Source organism: Phyllostomus discolor, chromosome 1 (assembly GCF_004126475.2).
Source record: "Phyllostomus discolor isolate MPI-MPIP mPhyDis1 chromosome 1, mPhyDis1.pri.v3, whole genome shotgun sequence".
NCBI classification, from domain to species: domain Eukaryota; kingdom Metazoa; phylum Chordata; class Mammalia; order Chiroptera; family Phyllostomidae; genus Phyllostomus; species Phyllostomus discolor.
In genome coordinates this window covers 30,570,928-30,592,151 of record NC_040903.2, presented here as the reverse complement: position 1 = coordinate 30,592,151, position 21,224 = coordinate 30,570,928, and the positions used below count along the sequence as shown (strand labels likewise).

Sequence of the window (21,224 nt, the reverse complement as noted above, 5' to 3'; positions counted from 1 at the left end):
ACCAGGTCAATGAAAACCTTTAACTTATGTCCCCTTAAGAATAAGTATTTTTAACCACATTTCTTTTCAATAATTCAATGAATTATTGTATTTTTGTCTATGATATTGTTATGTTAACTTGGTGGTGTACAGTTGCATATAAAATGATTGCAGCTTTCAATTATAGAAATGATATCTTTCCAACAAGAAATTAATTCAGTTTCTGGTATTGTGTAAGAGCCACACTATAAAAACAGTCACTTCTGCACGCTCTAGGGCACCGTTGCAGTTCGTGGCTACGTGTACCTGAATTTAGATGCCCTTCAAAACATGGAGAACTGGCCTTGTGTGAAACCAAAGTTTAGAAGTTACATGGTCAATTTTATTCACTCCATTCATTCATCCAAGCGTGATGGAAAATGTTCACATATCCGATAAATCATGTGGAAATCATGGCCCATACCTAGTAGGAGCTTACTATCTCTTGGGGAGTTTAAAACAGACACAAAACAAAGAAATAGCAATGCAGGGTAATATTGATATTCTGTCAAACTAAATGTTACTAAAATGCCTATTGTTAGTGATGCGTTCCTCCATTCAGTAAATATCTACTGAAAGATTTCTGAAAAGACAAAATAGAAGCTAAAGCCAGGAAAAAACAAAAACAAAAACAAAAACGGGTCTTCAGGCCATAGGATTTGAGCGGGCTGTGTAGGATGCAGGCTGAGGGAAGGAAAGGGCGTTGAGCTTGGAGCTGGAAACGGACTGACAGCTGACTTCAGCGTGGGGCACATGCGTACAGTGCTGAGCACGGCCTCCTCGCGCAGCGGCTCTCGGGGATTCCTGTGCTCACAGGTCAGCTCGGTGATGCGAAGCCCTGAGGCCACCCAGGGAAGGCCCGTGGACTCCAGGCACTAAGGAACCCTTTGAGGGTTTTGGGTGAGGGAATGAAATGAGGAAAATAGTGTTATGGGGAAATAACCCTTTGGAATCTTGTAAGATGGGCCAGAAGAAGGAAAATCAAGAGGCGGTGGCAGGAGAAACTACCTAGTGATGAATTAAAATGGTATCATCAGAACAGTCGGGAAGGGACAGGTTGTTGCAAGCCTGCATACTGAATAATGTGCTTCTTTACACAGTGTGTGCTTCTCACACTGGAATGGGAGCGTACAAATGGAATGTAGTCACTAAAATGAGTCATGAAAATTTACTTTTCAAAAATTGTTGTGTGATATTTAGCCATTGAGCTGTATTAATATTGTTTTAAAACTTTTAATTGCTTCTCAAAAATTTTTGGTGACGAAGGCACTTGCTGTTTCCGTATCTTATTACATCTTCATGGTTCTGAGGCAGAGCACCCTTCTGCAATCCACTTTATTTACGTTGGGTATGTCTACATGATTTCCAAAGGATTTGGTAAGTCTCAGAGACAAAGCTTGTAGTTCTTCTAGTCATTAACAAGAAAACATAAAGAATCTCTTGTTTGAGTTGGACTTTCCACCCATACAGTTCCACCGCTCAGTGTAACTGGAGTCACTCACGTAATAAACTGTGTGGTTGATTACACTGTTGTAGATAATAGACTCTGCACTCATGACCAGCAGGGAGGCAGAGACGTATTTAGTATTGGTAGGTTCCCCTCACTGCAAGGCAGACCGCAGCGCCAATGGTCCTGGAGAAGCAGACATAGAGGTGAGGCCCGAGTGCATATGTCTTTTCTGAAAATCTGGGGGTGTCCTCTCTTTAGAATGGGACATAAACGTAATTTTATACTCCGGCTGTACCATTTTTGGTAGCTACACTTTAATGCCATTAGTTCTAAGAAATCTCTAAACATTCACTTAAATTGGCAATCAAGGCAAGGTAATTTTCCTCAATCTTACATTGAAAAGTAAGTTTTCTGCTTATTTGCTGTTTTTACATGAGTTACAATAAATAAGTCAATTCATTTTCCTTCCTCCAGGCATTATGAAAAACCTGTGTTTCAGAGTCCTTACCATGGCTGTAGGTCTTTATTTTACTGGAGCAATGGCAACCCCACCAAGAAAACACAGTATTGTTTTCAGTGCCACGTGCCAGTGGGATGGATATCTCCTGACAGACTGTTCCTTCACGGGGAAGCACGATATTCCTGGTGACGCGTCACAGACGGCAGCCACAGCCGGTGTGAGTCTCCTTAGGGTTCTCTTACAACCTCCCACGGACAAAGAAGGACAGACTATAAAACATCTGGACCTCAGTAACAATCTCATATCGACAATAACCTTGAGCTCCCTTGCACATTTACACACTTTGGAAATAGTAAACCTCAGCCACAATGCCATCCGCTCCATCTCACTGGATCTACCCCATCCTAAGTCCTCGAGGGCGAAATGCCCCAGAAGCAGCTGGAGAAACGGGCTTCCATATCTAAAGTTGCTCATTCTTCAAGGAAATAAACTCGGTGACATTCCCAAGGGTAAGTACTAGACCAGCAATGAGTACATGGAAAGTTAATGTTTTATGTCAGCGAGAATGCCGTGTTCGCTTTCAGTTTTGAGGCAATGGATGAAAGTACAACTGTTGGATCCAAGCAAATATAATAATCCAAGGAGTTTCTTCATGGCACTGGGAGTTAAAAACTGTGGAATTTATAGTGAAAGCTATTTAAATGTCTCATTAATGTTATGTTGATTTGTCGAGAAACACTAGGAAGTATTTAAGGGCTAAATAATAATGCATAATTTTAAATTACCTACTTTGATTACCATTTATTTGTGACTAAATATAGAAAAGCACTGAGAAATAACTAGTTCAGGTACTTTCAGTGTGTAACACAATTTAAATCTATTGCCATATTTATAATTTTCTTTTAGAATATATTTTGCTTTTACTTATCCAGTTGTCCTCCAAGTATAGACTAGAAATATGCTATTATTATATATTACTACATAATCTTTCTTATTATCAAGTCAAAATCAGAATTCCTTATCCTGGTTTCTTATAGGATACTCCACATATCCTCCTGTTATAATAAATTCTCATCCATTCTGACATTCAATAACCTACATGTTGGAGTTCCTTAACTAATCCACCAATGGTTTATTTAGAAAATGTATCAGGTTCATCAGCCAGAGCTTCCTTTGCCCTTTTTATAGCCAGAGAGCTAGACGATTTTTTTTTTCCTTGTTTGCTGTCCGCCTTGGTCGCTATTTGCTAAGTGCCTACTTTATATAAGATACTACATGCTAAAAAAGAAAGTGCAAGCATATTGTTTTTTCATCCCAATTATGCATATTTAGTCTTCCTCAGTTTTCACTTTTCATATTTTTTTTAAATTTTTTGCTCTTTCTCCAATTTCTAGCCTTGTTTTAAGCATCACTTTGACATACATAGTAGCCCGAAGGGGTGCAGGATCCGCCCAGCCCCGTCCTCACATCAGCAGGACGGTCAGAGAGGGGAGGAGTCTTCTCTCCCTGATCTTTTCCGGGAAAGCGGTGGGCAGTATTTTCAGTGTAAAGTGTAAAGTAATCACACTTATTTCACAATTGTTATTGTACTGTTCTTGTTATAAAAAGGAATACCTGTTATTTCTAGAACATTAAAATTTGAAGAAAAATTTTAAGGGAAAAATTAAAGTCCTTCATGTAACATATATTCTTTAAGTTTATTCTTTATGTCTATATATATGTATTATTTCAAATTGGATTATACTTTCTATATTTCATAACTCATATTTTTATATCACAGAATATTTTGAATACTTTTAATCTAAGCAACCTTATAAATAATATTTTAAATACTTTCTATATTATAACTGATTTAATCAAACATTTAGGTTATTTCCTTTTTGCTTTTTGTTCCTCCTTGATGAACATCATTATAGCTATACATATGCAGGCAATGTAACTGTTTTTAACTAGTATAGTAGATGTGTATCTCAACCCACAGATTCAAGTGTACTAGAGAAATGCTCTTCCATTGTCTGTAACTTAACATGGTTTCTGATTCTGAGCCCACATTCCACTAGGATCAGTTGGGGGTGGGGTGTAGGGTACTCGTACTTAACACCAATCTTGCGTGAGCTTTCCTCTGCCTTTTCCCAGATTCGTACCACCGCCCTGGGATCTGACACCCTGACAAGGCATCAAAATGTGTGTGTCCATACGCATCCGTCTGTCCCTCACCCCGTTAGTCACAGAACACTTCTTTTCAGCCTTTCAGTTTGGAGAAAATCCTTCCCCTTGTTTGTCTCTTCAAAATCCTCTGTCTAGTTCTAGAAATTCCCTTCCTACAAAAGTTAGGCCTTTTGGAAAACAAAAGCCAGAAAGACCGTGAACTCCTCTGCTTTGTGCCTTGCGATGTGCCCCCACCCCCACCACCCCCGCCCCAGGACAGTTTACACAGATGGAGCTTTCTGCGTGAATGGAGGGCAAGGGAAAGAGTGAGACAGAGAGGATAAAAGATGAATACTTCAAATATGATCCCACCGCATGAGTAAATAGGAAAGTGCTATCTCCTTAAGGCAGATGAAGTCCCCAGAGGTGATTACAGGTTAGGGCAAATACAATTCTGTTTGGGGACCAAATATCCCTACCAAATGCAGGTACAGCCCCACCTCCCTTTTCTCAGTTAAACTTGGCATCCCAAAATATCAGGGGAAATGTTACACGTGCAAAGGAAAAAGAAAAGAAGTGAAATGACGAATTCAGTGTCTGAAATGCTATTAGAATTCTAGCGAATGAAACTGCAGAGAGACGGGAGAAGCAGACAGGTGACGGGCCAGCGTGTGCCCCGACTCTAACTGGATACAATGCGGAGTTCCTTTACCTACAGCATTGTGATAGGAATTATTTTCCCAAAAGCGACACACATTTCCAGTTTTTACTAAATTGAGTCCCTTTTGCCATCCCCTCCCATTTTATGATTCAGCAACTATGGCTGAATAACTCTGACTTTAAAATCCCACTTTGAAGGAAAAAGCAGATGAGCGGGAGGGGCTTCCTAGAATGAGTGGCGAGCTCACTCCGACAGTCCCTTTGTTCCTTTCGACTCCTCCACTCTAAGCCCATTTAAAGGCAGCACCTGGATAATGCGGATGCCCTCATAGAACTGTGGTGAGGAATAAAGAAAAAGGGCATTTCAAGAACCTAATTTAACATAGTATTTGGCATACTAAACAGTAGCTGTTAAAATATATGAAAATGCTTTGTAACCTTGTAGGGTAGTTTGCAAATATTAGTTATTATTACTCTGTGGTGCAAACGGAGACTAAGTTTATTCAGAAACAAGCACTACATCTGTTTTTGTCGGAATCTCGAGCTGGCTTTTAGAGTGTTACAGGACCACTGCAGTGGGTGGGACTCCTCACCCGCTATGGTTCACGCGCCAGGCAACACTTGTGTCTGACCATGTATGTAGGTGCTTGCTCTTATCTAAAACAACTCAGAGATATCTCGGAAAGCAGCAACCAAGCCGCTGGCCTTGCAGCACACGTGTACTTTTTTTTATAAATCGTGTCCTGCGTGCCTTACAACGGTGACAGTTTACAGAGCCAACAAAAAGTCGCTTTTGCTCAGGAACGCCCACTTTTGTGAGGGCGAAATCACACTGACTAACCCGCTGTCAGCCCCCTGTCTTCAGGGTCAGCTGTGATGCCCCCAACAAGCTCCAGGCTGGGGAAGTGCCCGGAGGAGGTGCCAACCAGTGCAATTTACAAGACAGAAGCCAGCCGTGAATTTCAGCCTCATGATCACTCTCCCCTCTCCCATAGTTTTGGAGTACAGTGTCAATAATGGAGAATCAGTTTTAAACATTTAAAACAGCGAAGTGGGTCTCCAGTTAAACTGTCCCACCTTCATCAAGCAGTATCGTCAGCCTGCGGGCAGCAGGCTGCCTAGAAACCTTCCAGGGCCCATATCTTACTGGGATTCCAGTTAGGTTGACACACCAGATGGGACAGCCTGGAATTAACCAACATGCTAAACTTCAGAACTCAAGAGTTAAATGTGTTAGAAATGAGACAAAATAATACCTGACTTTGAAATCGGTGGAGTGAAAAAAAAAACATAATCATGTATTGTGAAAACAAAAGTACAGGGTACTTTTCATCTGTAGGGAATTAGGGATTTTATCCTGACTGCTACTGGATAATGGAAATACAAATAACCAATGTTTTCAAAATCAGTTCAAGTTGTAAAGCAACAAAATGAATGAATGTGTATTATTAAGCAAGAGGGCAATGTCTTTGGCTAACCTCTATTGATTTGACCACATGAAGGGCTGGCCTTATCAATAAATATCTAGGGCCATTCCAAATTCTATTCCAATTCTTAATACTCTTTGAACTTGAAGCCATGACCCCTAAATATTACTGTTCTGCGCTCCCAGGTGTCATACTTGGGAGAACATTTAAGATTTTCAGAGTCCAAAGCAATATTTCTAAGGCAGTGTAATGTCTCTGCACACCTTCTGTGGCCTTTTTTCTAATAAACACTGAGATAATTTCTTGGAAGCAATAAAACTGCTTCTGGCTACTTAAATGCAAAGGCTAATCAAATTCCTGCCTCCTGTGGCCTATGTGGTCATCAGAAAGCAATTCAATAAATAATTCCATCTCCCAAAAGGGCCTCCTTATTTCCTTCCCAACATTTGACTCTCTTGAAACACAGAATCTACCCTCTGATATCCAAGCTCCAGCCAATGGGCTTCCTAACCTTTTTCACTCACCTGAATACCCACCCCTTCAACATTGATTCACCATGCAACATTTTAAAAGAACAAATTTTCCCCCACTCAGAACGGCAGCCAAGTATCATGGAAAAGTCCTTAAATTTCCTAACTCCCTCTTGAGAGACCCCAAACAATGAAAGTCTTACCTCTGATACCCTTTGGACCAACAAGCTAACCAGGGTGTGTTGTTTCTGTAACAGTGTTGTTTGCAACAGTATTGTTTGTAACAGGGTTGTTTGGCAGAAGCAAGAGAGCAGCCCCCATCACACGAGCACATTTCGCACCTTTGCTCACATCGTGTCTGCTAACATCTCACTGGCCAAAGCAAGTCACAGGGCCAAACTCAGCGGGATGGGGAAGTGTATTCTGCTCACAGTAAAGTGAATATTTGCTGAACAATAATCTAAACTGTTACACCTGGCTTCCACTGAGCTCAAATACTTGAAGATCAAAGTAATCAAAGATAGATTTCTGTTCCACCTGTGAGAAATGATTTTTAAGGGTGGAAACTCAGGCCTGAAGGCCTCAGGTGGTACTTCCTGATTCCCATCAAAAGTCACAAACAGAGCTGGAGTAAAACAAGATCTTAAGCACCCTATTCGCTATATGATGCAGGTGTTGTAGAATCACTAAACAATTCCCAATACCTTTGGCAACTTTATGTATTCCATGGCCCAATACTATTCTCTTGGGCAGAGAGCCCTGCCCCTAGCCTCCTTTTCCCTTTTCTAAACTCAAGTTATCTTTCAGAGCCTGACCTTCTTCTCCCTTTCCTTCCTCTCCCTCTCCCGCTTCTCCTTCTCCTCCTCCCTCTTCTTTTCCTCCTTTTTTTGGTAAAAAAAATGTGCATGGTTAAATGGGAATGAATGCTTAAGAGATCCGAGTTTCAATCCCAGCTCTACAGCTCTACCCACCGTGATTTAGGGCAAGTCCTTAACTTGCTGCACCTCAGTTTTGCAATTTGCAAAATGGTAATAACCCCCAGGGCTTTGTGAGGATTAAAAGGAGATGTTTGTGAGATGCTCAGAGCATAAAAAGAGCATGCAATTAAACTGGGGTTTTAAAATAAGTTCTTCCTTCTACTCCAAAGCTAGATGTGGCCTCCCCCGCACTGAACTCCTGGGGTACAGATTCAATTCTATGAAGCACTGAGAAGGTGCAGGAGCCGTGCATTCTCAGGCTGGCATGGTTCAGGCAGGTAACACAAATATGTCAAGGAAACAATAGCTGCTCTCATATTGGTGTCTTGCATTGCATTTTTTTTCACAAACCCATATGTTTGCCTATTAAAGCACCTAGGAACACTCTTTGCCCCTCAAGGAAATGTTTTTTTTTTTCCGGGGGGAAATCCTGAAGTGCCTGAGACCAGCACTCGGCAATGGCTAATTTACCACCCAACACGGAAACACTTCCTACTATCATATGCCAACCAAATACCAGCCTTGGTTGTCTCCCATGCTTTAAAACCACGCTGCTTCTTGGCCTGTCCTTTGTCTTCCTGCTTTTAACAGAGACGCGAGTGCACAGAAGCCATACTTCTTCTGTCCGCGCACGCCCCATCTGAAACAGGTGGGCTTCCCTCCGCTCCAGCCAAACGTCGCCCTGTGCCAGCTGGAACTTCCAATTTTTTGAGAGAAGCTACAAATGCAGTTTTTTCATATTGAATCTTATTGTCGGCTCAATAATTTTTAAATAGCCACGCAGGCTCAACACTGTGACCTCGGGCTAACTGGATGCAGTCTCTGTTCACAAAGACTGAACTTCCCTGAAGGGCCTGACCATCTGACGGAGAGGACGGCTGGATGGCGGGGGCATCGCTGCCTCGTATAATGAGTAACTTTCTCTAGGTGCTATCACTCAACCAGACGAGGATTCTGCGCTATATTTGTCTTCAGCCCCAAACACGTTGCTCATGATATTTTGATTGCATCGTTGTCCTAAGGACCGCAGACTTAGTCTGCACAGCTGAAATGAACATATGATAGCATAGATGTACAACCATTCCAATTAAGTCATCGCCTTTCTGCATAATCAGTCTCACAGTAAGTACCTTGAGGACAGCAGGCAAGGAATAAACCCTTCTGGAATGGAACCAACTTGATCTGCTATGTAGCAGTTGGTTCAAGACACAGAAACATGTGAGAGCAGAGCAGAAGGCTGTGTAAAAATGCAGGGCTTCCTCGCGGGACTCAGATGGCAAATGAAAGTTGGAAGACTGCTGTGACTGGCACCTCGTTCCCCAGCTTTCTTTTTGGTGCCACATGGGCCTCCTGCTTCCTCCCTGGCATCGGGAAGAGACAAAAAGGCAGAGACCACAACTCAATTAGATGATCTGGCCAGAACGCAAAATCTAGGTAGAACCGAACTACCTTTAAAAAAATACAAAAATGTCTAGAAAATAGTTATAACATCAACAATGAGTGGATCGAAGAAAGGATATAGCTACAAAATAGACCAAGAGCATCTTAAAACTCAGACTTCATTCATATCAATAAGTCATCAAATAATTATTCCATTTTACCCACTGTTCCATCAAATAAATGTTTACTAACTCTTCAAAGTTAGATTTTTAAAATTGATGCTTTTATTATGAATAAAATTAGCACATGTTCATTGAAAGAAAGAAATGGAAGGTGTGTACAGCAAAAATAGTTTCCTTCCTTCTCCAACCCCTCGTCCCCCACCACCCTGTTCCTAAGTGTCAGTACTGCCCACGGCTTAGCTCACTTCCCTCCAGGCCTCTTTCCCTGCTCATTCGGCATTCACCCTGCACGGGAGCTGTTCTTACCCGAGTGCAGCAACTTAACACTCTCCTGTTATGCAGCCGTGTGGCTCTACCCGGCATTCTTGACGACTGTGTAGTATTTTATAGTATTGACATGCCATGTTTTGTTGAACCTCTTCTCTCTTGAGAGCCTCTTAGGTTGTCTCTCATCTTTCACCTTAGCAAGCAATGCTGCAGTCAATACTCACCAGTTTATATTTTAATTTGCTATTTGATTTTACTAGGACTGTGGAAACTGAAGTCCTTGCAGAGTTTGGATCTGTCCTTCAACAGGATATCGCAAGTTGGTGTGTCTGATTTTCACAACTGCCTGCCACTGGAGAACCTCTATTTAAGGAGCAACAAGATATTCAGAATTCATCCAGAAGCCTTCAAGGACCTCAAAAAATTACAGGTTATAAAATCAGTTTTATAATATTTCAAATACGCAGACATGTGGGCAATTACCTTAGAAGAATATTTGAAGAGTTTCTTCATGTCTAGTAGTACTGACTCTTCGCCAAAAAATGTTAAGTCTATTTTAAGATTCCCCTAAGTTCGCTGAAGTCCCTCTTGCCTTGAAAATCAGAGTTCTCCGTAACGGACATGAATTGTACTCAAACCTAACACTCAGCAGCAACCACCAGCACATTCTTTTCCTAAATCAAATTAAGCCCAACTCCAAGTCTCCACTTGCCAGTTGGTGAGAAACCACACCTTTGGCTGCGAGGGCAGGCTGAGGGCCTGAGGGCCGGCCCCCCTGCAGTCTGGAGCACCTGCGGAGGCTCCTCTGCTCCACACGGGTGGGTGCTGACCTGCCCAGGGATGCTTTGGCCTCTGAGGGCCAATGACCTTGTGGCTTCCACCCCCAACCTGGGCCTGGGATAACAAAAATGACCATGATAAAAGCTCCTTCTCCTACAGCACTTCCCACAAGCCACACACTGTTCCAAATGCCAGCTCCCTCCTGGCGGCTTGAGGGCACCCTGGCAGCACCAAGCAGTTAACCTCACGAAGGTGTATGGTGAGGTGAAGGCGGGGAGCCCACCCCCAGGGCTCTGCTCTAGTTTTGGCGGCTTCTGTCCTTCTCCTCCAGATGAGTTCCTCCACCCTCTTCCTTCTCGGGGGATGTTGCAAAGTCTCCCCTGCCTGCCCCTCTAGAAACACCAGGGTGGCCTCCAGTGCAGCCCCTGGATGCAGGAACCTGCATCACACGCCCCCTTCTCCCCACAGGCCGGGGTCATCCCGCAGAAACAGAATGTGAGCCACGTGGGCAGCGTTATATGTTCTAGTAACTAGATTTTAAAGTAAATGTAAGCAGATGAATTTCATTGTAGTAATTAATGTTAACCCCATGTACCCAAATATTACCTTTTACACACATAATCAAGATAAAAGTTACAGACTTCCAGCCAGGATGGAGGCTGGAAGGCTGGATGTAGGCAGACACACTGTGCCTCCTTGCACAACCAAAACAAGGGCAAACACAAATTTAAAAACAAAAAACAACCAGAACTGCCAGAAAATCAAACTGTATGGAAATCCGACAACTAAGGAGTTAAAGAAGACACATTCATCCAGACTGGTAGGAGGGGCGGAGATGGGCAGCCGGGGTAGAGAGGACCCTCAGCAAGACTGCAGCTGGCGGACCAAGCGAGGCGATGGCTAGAGGACCGGGTGGTCTCACATTCACGTGAAGATAAACAGGGAGGAACAATGGAGGACTGAAGCAGACCTCGCAACCCAGGGTTCCAGCTCAGGGAAATAAAGCCTCAAAACCTCTGACTGAAAACACCTGTGGGGCTTCAAGCTGCAGGAGAAACTCCCAGCCTCACAGGAGACTTCACTGGAGAGACCCACAGGGTCCTAGAACGTAAACAAAACCACCCACCTGGGAATCAGCACCAGCAGGGCCAATTTGCTTGTGGTTAGTGGAGGAGGTGACTGAAAGCCAGTGAGAGCTGAGCAAGGGGCAGTGTTCCTTCTCTGACCCCTCCCCCACATATAGCGCCACAAGGCAGCAACATGGGTTGCCCTGACTGGTAAATATCTAAGGCTCCACCCCTTACAATGTAACAGGTGCACTGATACAAAAAAAATATGGCCCAAATGAAAGAACAGATTAAGGCTCCAGAAAAAATACAACTAAACAATGAAGAGATAGCCAACCTATTAGATGCACAGTTCAAAACACCAGTAATCAGAATGCTCACAGAAATGGTTGAGTAGGCTTGCAAAATGGAGGAAAAAGTGAAGGCTATGAAAAGTTAAATAAAGGAAAATGCACAGGGAACTAATAGTGATGGGAAGGAAACCAGGACTCAAATCAACGATTTGGAGCAGAAGGAAGAAAGAAACATTAAACCAGAACAGAATGAAGGGACAAGAATTCAGAAAAATGAGGAGAGGCTTAGGAACCTCCAGGACATCTTTAAACAGTTTCACATCTGAATCATAGGGGTGCCAGAGGGAGAAGAGGAAGAGCAAGAAATTGAAAACTTATTTGAACAAATAATGAAGGAGAACTTCCCCAATCTGGCAAAGAAAATAGACTTCCAGGAAGTCCAGGGAGCCCAGAGAGTCCCAAAGAAGTTGGACCCAGGGAAGTACACACCAAGGCACATCATAATTACATTACCCAAGATTAACGATAAGGAGAGAATCTTGAAAACAGCAAGAGAAAAGGAGACATTTACCTACAAAGGAGCTCCCACAAGACAGCTGATTTCTCAAAAGAAACCTTACAGGCCAGAAGGGGCTGGAAAGAAGTACTCAAAGTCGTGAAAGGCAGGGACCTACATCCAAGATGACTCTATCCAGTAAAGCTATCATTTAGAATGGAAGGGCAGATAAAGTGCTTCCCGGATAAGGTCAAGTTAAAGGAGTTCATCATCATCAAACCCTTACTATATGAGATGTTAAAGGGACTTATCTAAGAAAAAGAAGATAAAAATATGAACAGTAAAATGACAACAAACTTACAACTATCAACAACCAAACCTAAAAATACAAAAACAAAAACAAACTGAGCAAACAACTAGAACAGGAACAGAACCACAGAAATGGAGATCACATGGAGGGTTATCAGTGGGGAAGAGGAGGGGGGAGAATGGGGTGGGGGTGAAAAGTTACAGGGAATAAGAAGCATAAATTGCCTACAAAATAGGTGATGTTAAGAATAGTACAGGAAATGTAGAGCCGAAGAATTTATATGTACACTCATGGACATGAACTAAGGGTGGGGGGAATGCTGGTGGGAGGGGGTGCAGGGTGGAGGGGAATGAAGGGGGGGAATGGGACAACCGTAACAGCATAATCAATAAAATGTATTTTTTAAAGATAAAAACTATGTTACATTCTCTTTTTCACACAAAGTCTTCAAACCTGGTGTGTACTTTACACTTACCACCCGTCCCAGTTTGGACTAGCCACACTTTCATGCTCCATAGCCACATGGGGCTCACAGCCGTCGTATCTGACAGCATCAGCACAGACAGCAGGTGCTCTCCCAGGCTCAGGTAAAGGGATATTCGAGCACACCTGCCAGGTGACTCTCCGGCTCCCCGCACTCAACCAGAACAACCCCTTGCTCCTTCCTGGATCAAAAGGAGACACATGAAGCTGTGGTGAGGGGGGTGGACTCCGGAGCCAGCTACCTGGGTTTAAACCTGGACTCTGCCACTTGCCAGCCACGCAATTGTGGGCAAGTTACCAAGTCCTCCCGTGCCTCAACTTTCTCATCTGTAAAATGGAGACAGCTCGGTTCCTTTCTCGTAGAGTGTTGTGACAAATGTTTTAATGCATATAAAACGCTTCAAACAGTACTTGGAATATAGTAAGCTCTTATAAATGTAGACTGCATATAGGAATTCTAACATGACCACAGTACCCTGCTTTTTTCACATACAAATCTGATTGTTCCACTTTGCATTTAAAATGTTCCTCAGCTTTCACAAGGGCCTTGCTGCTGCCTCTCTGACTGGCAGACCTTTTGTCCAGAAGAGCTAACTCTTACTAATTCTGTTTTTAAAATATTTTATTATTTATTTGTAGAGAGGGAAAGAGAGGAAGAAAGAGAGGGAGAGAAACATCAATGTGTGGTTGCCTCTCACACACCCCCTACTGGGGACTGGGCCTGCAACCCAGGCATGTGCCCTGACTGGGAATTGAACCTGTGACTCTTTGGTTCATAGGCCAGCACTCAATCCACTGAGCCACACCAGCCAGACTTAGTAATTCTCCTGACGCCACTTCCTCAAGAAAGCCTTTCCTAGCATCCCGATTGAATTAGTTGCCCTTCTATATATGCTTATAATAAGATATGCTTTTTTTCACATTCCACTTATCTAACTGAAATTAAGTTTTAAGCATGGTTAGTGGTTAATGCCTATACCCCCATAAACTTCCACTGGATGGTGAGCTCTTTAAGGACATACTCTGCGTTTATTCTGTTTCCTAGTGCTTAGCATATGTCTAATGCATAGTACATATTTTAACACACTTTCTGAAAAAAGGAATGAATGAATGAATAATGATCATGGATAGGCGTGTTAACTACCTATTGCTGCGTAACAAATTGTTACAGACTAAGTAGTCTAAAACCACATACATATATCATCTCACGATTCTGGGGGGCTCAGGAATTCAGGCAAGGCTCAGCTGGGCCCACTGCCAAGGGCCTCTCAAGAGGCTTCAATCGAAGTGTTGGCCAGGGCTAGAGCCTCGCCTGAAGGCCCCGCTGGGAAGTATCTATTTCCAAGCTCATGTGGAAATGAAGGGGAAACCTTCATTCAGTGCCTTGTGGGCTGTTGACTGAGGGCTCAGCTGCTTACTGGCAGCCTAAGCCTGCCCTCAGTTCTGTGCCCCGTGGGCCTCTCCCCGGCGCAGTTCACAGCATGGCAGCTTGCAGCAGAGCCCAAGGAGGGAGCCTGCTCATAGGAAGAACGTTACAGTTTCAAGTCATGTTAATCATTGAAGTGATATCCATTTGCTTCTGCCATAGTCTGACGGTTAGAACCAAGTCACAAGCTCTGCCTACACACAGGGGGAGGAGATTTCTCAAGGGCACCAATACCAGGAGGCAGGATCAATGGGGACTGACTTAGAATCTGCCGAATTATCAGAGCAGATGAGAAAGACTGCTTAGCTTGGCACTGCCTCCCAACTCACCACAAACAGGTTGTCAGATTGCCCGGGGACCTCATTCAGTATATTGTGTACTGATTATAAGTACATTTGCATCTGTAATTGCCTTAAGTCTGTTTTATTTTCTATGCATTTGTATTGTGCTTTATAAGTCTTCTGCAGCTCACAGGTAATAGATGTTGCAGGCAATCTAAAAAACAATCCCAAGAACGTTTTCAATCATCTGTAATTCTTGATTCACCTGAACTGCCCAGAATTATGCAATTTCTCCTTCTCTATTATTCCTTTTATATGCTTGGTAATAACTTAAAAACTGGTTTTGGAACAGGATGAACACATTTGGTACCAGAAAGCTGCATATTAAAATAGATATTTTCCCCCCTCAGGAGGTGTAGTTACTACTCACACAATGCAATACATCTTCCCATGTCAGAATCTTCCTAGAAGCCAGACAGAGTTTTCAAATCATGAATTCATCATCATGTTCAGATAGAATAAATTAAGTTTCACTGGCATTTCAAATTAGCATCCCTTTTCTTAATCTTATTCCCTCCTCCTTGGAGTCAGTGGTTTGTGTAGTGACTGACATGTGCGTCTCCCAGGCTTTCTGCCGCGTGCACTCCTGCCCGGTGATGGAGGATGGCTCTTCCGTAGCCATATTGGACTCTTCTGTTTTAATCTTTTCTCAGGAATTATTTCCCTTGAATTATCGTATTAGTTTTCTGGCCTCTCTCCAGCTTTGCTTTCATGTCAATGATTTGTAATATCATAACTGCTGGAATGGAAAAAAATGCAGACAGGCACTAACAAGAAAATAACTACCTGAAAAACATGACAACGTTTCACTCTGCTGTGGAAGAGGGGTACTCGAGAAAATTGTTGGTCCTACACAAGGCCAGGCCAACGCAAAGTTTTGGGGGTTTTTTTCTTCCCAATTCCAGTCTCCTACTTCCTACTTTTAGCAACCCTCTTTTGGAAGCTGAGACTGCTTGGTTACTCAGCACGGGAAAGGTCACCCTCATTACTTGTGTTCGGGGAGAACTCTGATTCTGTAGGGACTGGTCTTGGTGACGATGCTGTTGGATTGGTCATTCGGCTCAGCTCTTAGGAATTTATGTAACCCAATATAACAATGCTGCTCCCCCCCACCCTGATGTTTATAAAACAATCAAACTATGCAAATTCAGCCTCTCTGGTTACCTAGCCCTCTGTTTATATTTCAGCAAGATTTTCACTATTTCTTTTACGATTTTCCCTTCTAATAGCCATCTTCTCCTTCCCAAACTCCAAGATCCCACTCTAGAGCCTCATGCTCCAGGCCTCCCGCACCCAGCCCCTCGCTCCAGGGCAGCTGGAGCTCAGGCTCCAGGAGGGCGTGTTGTGGATGAGAGGGCACATGGAGAGGCCCGCTCAGATTTCACTCCTGCCCTTTCTTTCCTTCATTCCTCCCTCCACTGTTTACGGAGCACCTGCCATGAGCCACACCCTATTTACTAGGGCTTTGTGGGATACACTGTGTGCTCTAGCCTAGTTTTCTCCTCTGTAAAAAAAAAAAAAAAAAAAAAAAAAGGGAATGAGGAAATTCTTACAGATTTTAGGTTTTTATTTTAGAGCAAGGGAAAGAGAGAGAGAAAAACGTTGCTTGCCTCTTGTGTGTGCTCTGAATGGGGAATGAACCCACAGCCCAGGCACATGCCCTGACTGGGATCTGAACCAACGATCCTTCACTTTGCAGGACAATGCCCAAGCAATTAAACCACACTGGTCAGGGTGGACAACAAGGAATCTGTTGTGAGGTTTAGAGATAATGTATGGAAAGCACCCAGGAAGATGCCTGGCACACAGCTGTGCTCTCCCTGCTCCCTCATGCCCCTGCCATGCCCACATTCAGTGGGTCCTTCTCTGTGAGTCCAGTGCTACCGAGTCCTCTTTGTTCCCTGGGCTCCCCTTCCTTTTTTATTAGACTGAAAAATTAGTCATCTCGTACATATTGAGTAGCGTGGATGCAGAGAAATGTACTACTGCCCTTGATGCAAAAGATCTCTCCGTGCTACTTCGGGCCAGCCACGGTTCTGTGTTTTATGTTCTCATCATTCAGTATCTTCTGCCACTCTCTCTCTTTCTCTTGTTTTTAATCCTCACCCAAGAATATGTTTATTGAGTTTAGTGAGAGAGAGACATTAATCCATTGCTTCCCGTATGTGCCTGACCAGTGATCAAACCTGCAGCCCAGGCCCGTACCCTGACCAGGAATCAAACCCCAAAACTTCTGGTACACAGGATGCCACTGCAACCAACTGAGCCATCTGGCCAGGGCTTTTCTGCCACGTTCAAGATCACCGTGATTCTAGATATTTTAGACCCGGTATCTAATTCTAGACCTTGAAAACAATGGGGAGTCTAGGTTTTATCTAACAGTACCAATTACAACTCATAGGAAAGAAGGAAGGGAAAATGGTTGGGCGTCTAATACAGGCACCATAATACTTAAAGCTTTTGGGTACATTTAATCCAGACAACAGCCTTGGCCGGTAGGCTCATGGAGAGTTAACGACCTGCTGAGGCCCACAGAACTGTCAGAGACAAAGCAGAGATTTAATCCCAGGAGGCTCTGACTCTCCAATCAGTGCTAACTTCTTATTGCTGCCATAAAGACATAAGCAATATCTGTATCTTATTTATTGTCTCTACATCTTTATTCATGGACTGTCCTTAACTTGTTTCTGCTCGAGCAGGTCCTAGACCTCAGTGGCAACGCCCTGACCGCCATCCTGCCGATGATGGCCATCGCTCTAGGACTTCCCCGTCTGGACGCTGACTTGGCAGATAACCGATGGCAGTGTGACGATAGCGTGGCGGCTTTCCAAAACTTCATTTCTGAATCCTGGAGGAGAAAGTGGGATGAAATTTGCAACAACTCTATAGGTACCTCTTCTATCTGAAAGGGAGTGAAAAAAATGGCTGAACGGAACTAAAAAAGAAAAACAACGAAAAATGTGGTCCTATTTGAGACAATGAGGTTGAGAGCGGTGGTGACCCACAGCCCCGCGCAGCCTCGGGCTGCGTGTATTGCAGGACGGCCGTTGGCACCTGACTCCTTCCTTCAGTTCATGGGTGGTTTTCCTTACGTGGTCGAAGAAACCCAGGTCAACCGCCTCAGGAACCACTGGATGTGGTCAAATTCAGAAATTTATAAAGAGAGAATTTTGCCCTGAAGACCACCAAATGTCACATTTTTAATCCCAATTCTTAATGAATAATCAAAGAAAGAAGTTTTAAAACTTGAAACATGATCATCTAGAATATTTGCTAACACTCTAAAAATATAATCCTATACAGAAACAAAAAACACATATTTCAAAAGTATATATATATATTTTGGCTTGTTCCCTGCCACTCTCTCAAAGTTGAACATTCTGGAAAGTTTTTTCCACTGTTATCTTGGAACTGTTCATCTCTGACTCCTAACTGGAAGGTGGGGGAGAAAGTCAGATTTTTTTTAATGAGCCCTGGAGTCTCTCTGTTCAGGAATGACATTAGAGTAGAAACTTGGCCACACTACCAGGTGTGGAAGAAACACACAAAGACCAGAGAGCCGTCTTCAGGTTGTTGGCCACACTGGTTTCTTTCCTCTCTAGAAATCACACTTGGCCTTCCGAGTGTGAAGGGCAGAATGTCAGGAGGCAGCAGAGAACCCTGGGTTTCTTTGCTGTTACCAACCCCGGGGAATGGTGAGGAAATGCTGAGGCGGATTTTGCAGAGTGCTGATGCGGTGTTCTCACAAAGGTGCAGCGGGTTAGGATATGGAAAAAGGAGAGGCAATGAGGCTATGCCTCCAGTCTGGCTTCTCTCCTCCCGTGGGTAGCCATCTCGGTCAGGAAGCCTAAGAAACACACACCTCCAGGGCCGGTGAGCAGCAGACATAAGCCTGGCTGGCATGTGTAAACGTGCACAGGGCCACAGACATTCGGCCGGCACCAGACCATCAATCCATCACTTAAGCTGCTTCTCATTATGTCACATGTACTTTAAAGACAGCTAGATAAGGAGGGGGACTCACAGAGCTTTTGAAACCACTGGACTCTCATCTCAATGTGTTTTACCCCTCTCTTTCAGGGAACGAGGAGGCATCCTGGCAGACTCCCAAACGCAGAGTTTCCAGGGAGATCCAGCTTCCTCACACTAATCTGAATCACACGAAAAGCCTCATAAGGAACAAGGCGGTGAGGCCCCAGGAAGGAACGTACGGGCACTTTTCCACCCTGGGGAAGAAGGACCACGCAGGCTCTGATACCCCTGAGCAGCGGAGACGGCCCCCAAGATGGGTGAGGAGCACACAGGACGTGCAAGCGGCCAGTGGGGAGGAAGCCACCTCCCAGGACCTCGCGCTGGCCGTCTGCTTAGCCGTGTTCATCACGTTCTTCGTGGCTTTCTGCCTGGGGGCTTTCGCAAGGCCTTATATTGACAGACTGTGGCAACAGAGACACAGAAAGAAACAACCAAGTTCAGACTATGCATATTACAACGAGGGCTACAACGACATGGAAGCTGCTGGGAACATCCAGCGTCCAAGGGTGGATCTGCACCGTGCTTGGGGTCCAAACCTCCATGAGAGCCAAGACCCTTTCTCAGGGATAGAGGCCTGCCCACAGTCTGCCTTCATTCCTGATAGATGCCTGGGAATGAGCAGAAAGGAGCCCGGCAGCAGGCAGAGCAGGGAACAAGCCAGGGATGACACTGGGGCGGAAAGGCGGAAGGATGCTATGCTTCCAAATGGCAGCGCAGCCTGTTCTGCTGTCCGTGGACCGCCAAATGCAGCCAGCAACGCACCCATGTCAGCAGAACAGGACTACCTCTGCAGGAGAGCTATTGTTGGAGAAATCAATTATGAAACCGAGGCCCCAGAATATTCTCTCGGTCAGTATTCACCGGGGGCCCCTGTGACAGCTGGCAGATCACAAACTGGCTCTGGCTCAGTCCATAAGGGTGGGAGTGAGTTAGACGCACCGCTGTCGAGAGACACGACAGCCGCTCTCCCTAAAACACGGACACATGCAAAAGCACAGAGGACTGGAGAGAATGAGGGGAGAGGGAGCACCGAAGGGTTGCCTTCGGAGTCTTCTAAGGACATGCCAGCGAGCACTTCTGTTAGTGTGCTGAACCCACAGGAGCAGCAACTCAAGGGAGCCAGTGCTGAGGGAGAATACTTCACCTACTACTGTCCGGCCACACTCAGTGACCTGGCGGACACGGACCCGTCCCCGCCGGGCTCTCCTCCAAGGTGGGGTGATGACCCGCCTACCACTCCTGCTAACCAGGAACCAGTGCAGATACCCGCCCCTTGGGACACACAGCACGAGCTGGACGTCAACTACGACTCTGATTCTGATGAAGGGTCTTTGTTTACTCTAAGTTCCACAAGTTCAGAAGATGGAAGAAATGCGTCTGAAGAACAGGCGGATGGTGAGGAGAGTCGTAGAACCAGCGAGGCCCAGGGGGACGAGGACTCAGGGGTGAGGAAGGGCAACGTGACACCATTCGAGAGTCTTGAGGACGACATCACCTTCCAGAAGAGTCAGGAGAAACGTGAGCATCAGGAGGATCTTTTCGAAAAACCTGTCACTTCTGGCTCAGACTCTGGTCTGTATGAGAGTCATCTGGAAAGTGCCACCAACACCAACAAATTTGAGAACCCGTCGACCTTGCCCGGGTCACTGGGCAACCGTCCTTCCAGGGAGGAGATCCCAGACACGTTCGTTTCCGATTACATGTCCGCTCTCCAGTCTGAAGCAGTAGAGTGGCAGTGCTCACTTGCAGACCTAGAATTTTCCAATGTGGATGCTTTACCACAAACACCACCATGTCCTGCTGAAGTTCCCTCGGATCCTGATAAGGTTGCCTGTTGTGAAAGAGACTGGGACAGTTGTACACAGGAACATTTCATGGAGGGAACAGACACAGACCCAAACAATGTTCCCTTCCAGATCCCTGCAGGGGAACACTTACGACCCTCCCAACATGGTTCTGAAGACAGCAGCATGCGTTCCAACCCACTGGATACTGACGCAAATGAGGACCATGATTCCAGAGAGATTATAAACCAAACACAGTTGTTACCTTTCTGTGGTGATGAGCTAGCTCTTCAGTATGAAAGAGGAGGGGAATAATTTGAAAAGGGTTCTAAGATCCAGGTACCATTATTACAAGAGCTTCCAAATAAAACCCGTTCACTAAGAACTCAAGCCCTTCAACGATGAAGATTGGGGTAAATATTCAAAGGAGAATCAGTTGCAATTAAAAAAAAGATAATTCTGCCCTGGCTGGTGTGGCTCAGTGGATTGAGCACTGGCTTGTAAACCAAAGGGTCACTCACCAGTTTGATTCCCAGTCAGGGCATATGCCTGGGTTGCAGGCCAGGTTACCAGCTGGGGGGTGTGTGAGAGGCAACCACACACTGATGTTTCGCTTTCTCTTCCTCCCTCCCTTCCCCTCTCTTTAAAAATAACTAAAATCTTTTTTAAAAATGAAAAAAATCATTCTAACTTCTAGGCTCAAATGCAGACCCAGAGCAGCTCCCGATGGGGGCTGACTGTGGAGGTGAGAACCAGCTCTGCTATGACAAAAC

The 21,224-nt window shown here is 44.6% G+C and overlaps 1 protein-coding gene across 1 annotated transcript; it reads left to right on the top strand.

Annotated features, from left to right (window-relative positions):
- The first annotated feature begins 1,263 nt into the window (after positions 1–1,263).
- Positions 1,264–20,958, top strand: LRRC66 (leucine rich repeat containing 66). The gene is made up of 4 exons (XM_028506179.2): positions 1,264–2,437; positions 9,700–9,869; positions 17,335–17,524; positions 18,716–20,958. Exons 1-4 carry the CDS (start codon positions 1,948–1,950, stop codon positions 20,764–20,766), a joined length of 2,901 nt encoding a protein of 966 aa, XP_028361980.2. The 5' UTR covers positions 1,264–1,947; the 3' UTR covers positions 20,767–20,958.
- Positions 20,959–21,224: the final 266 nt, after the last annotated feature.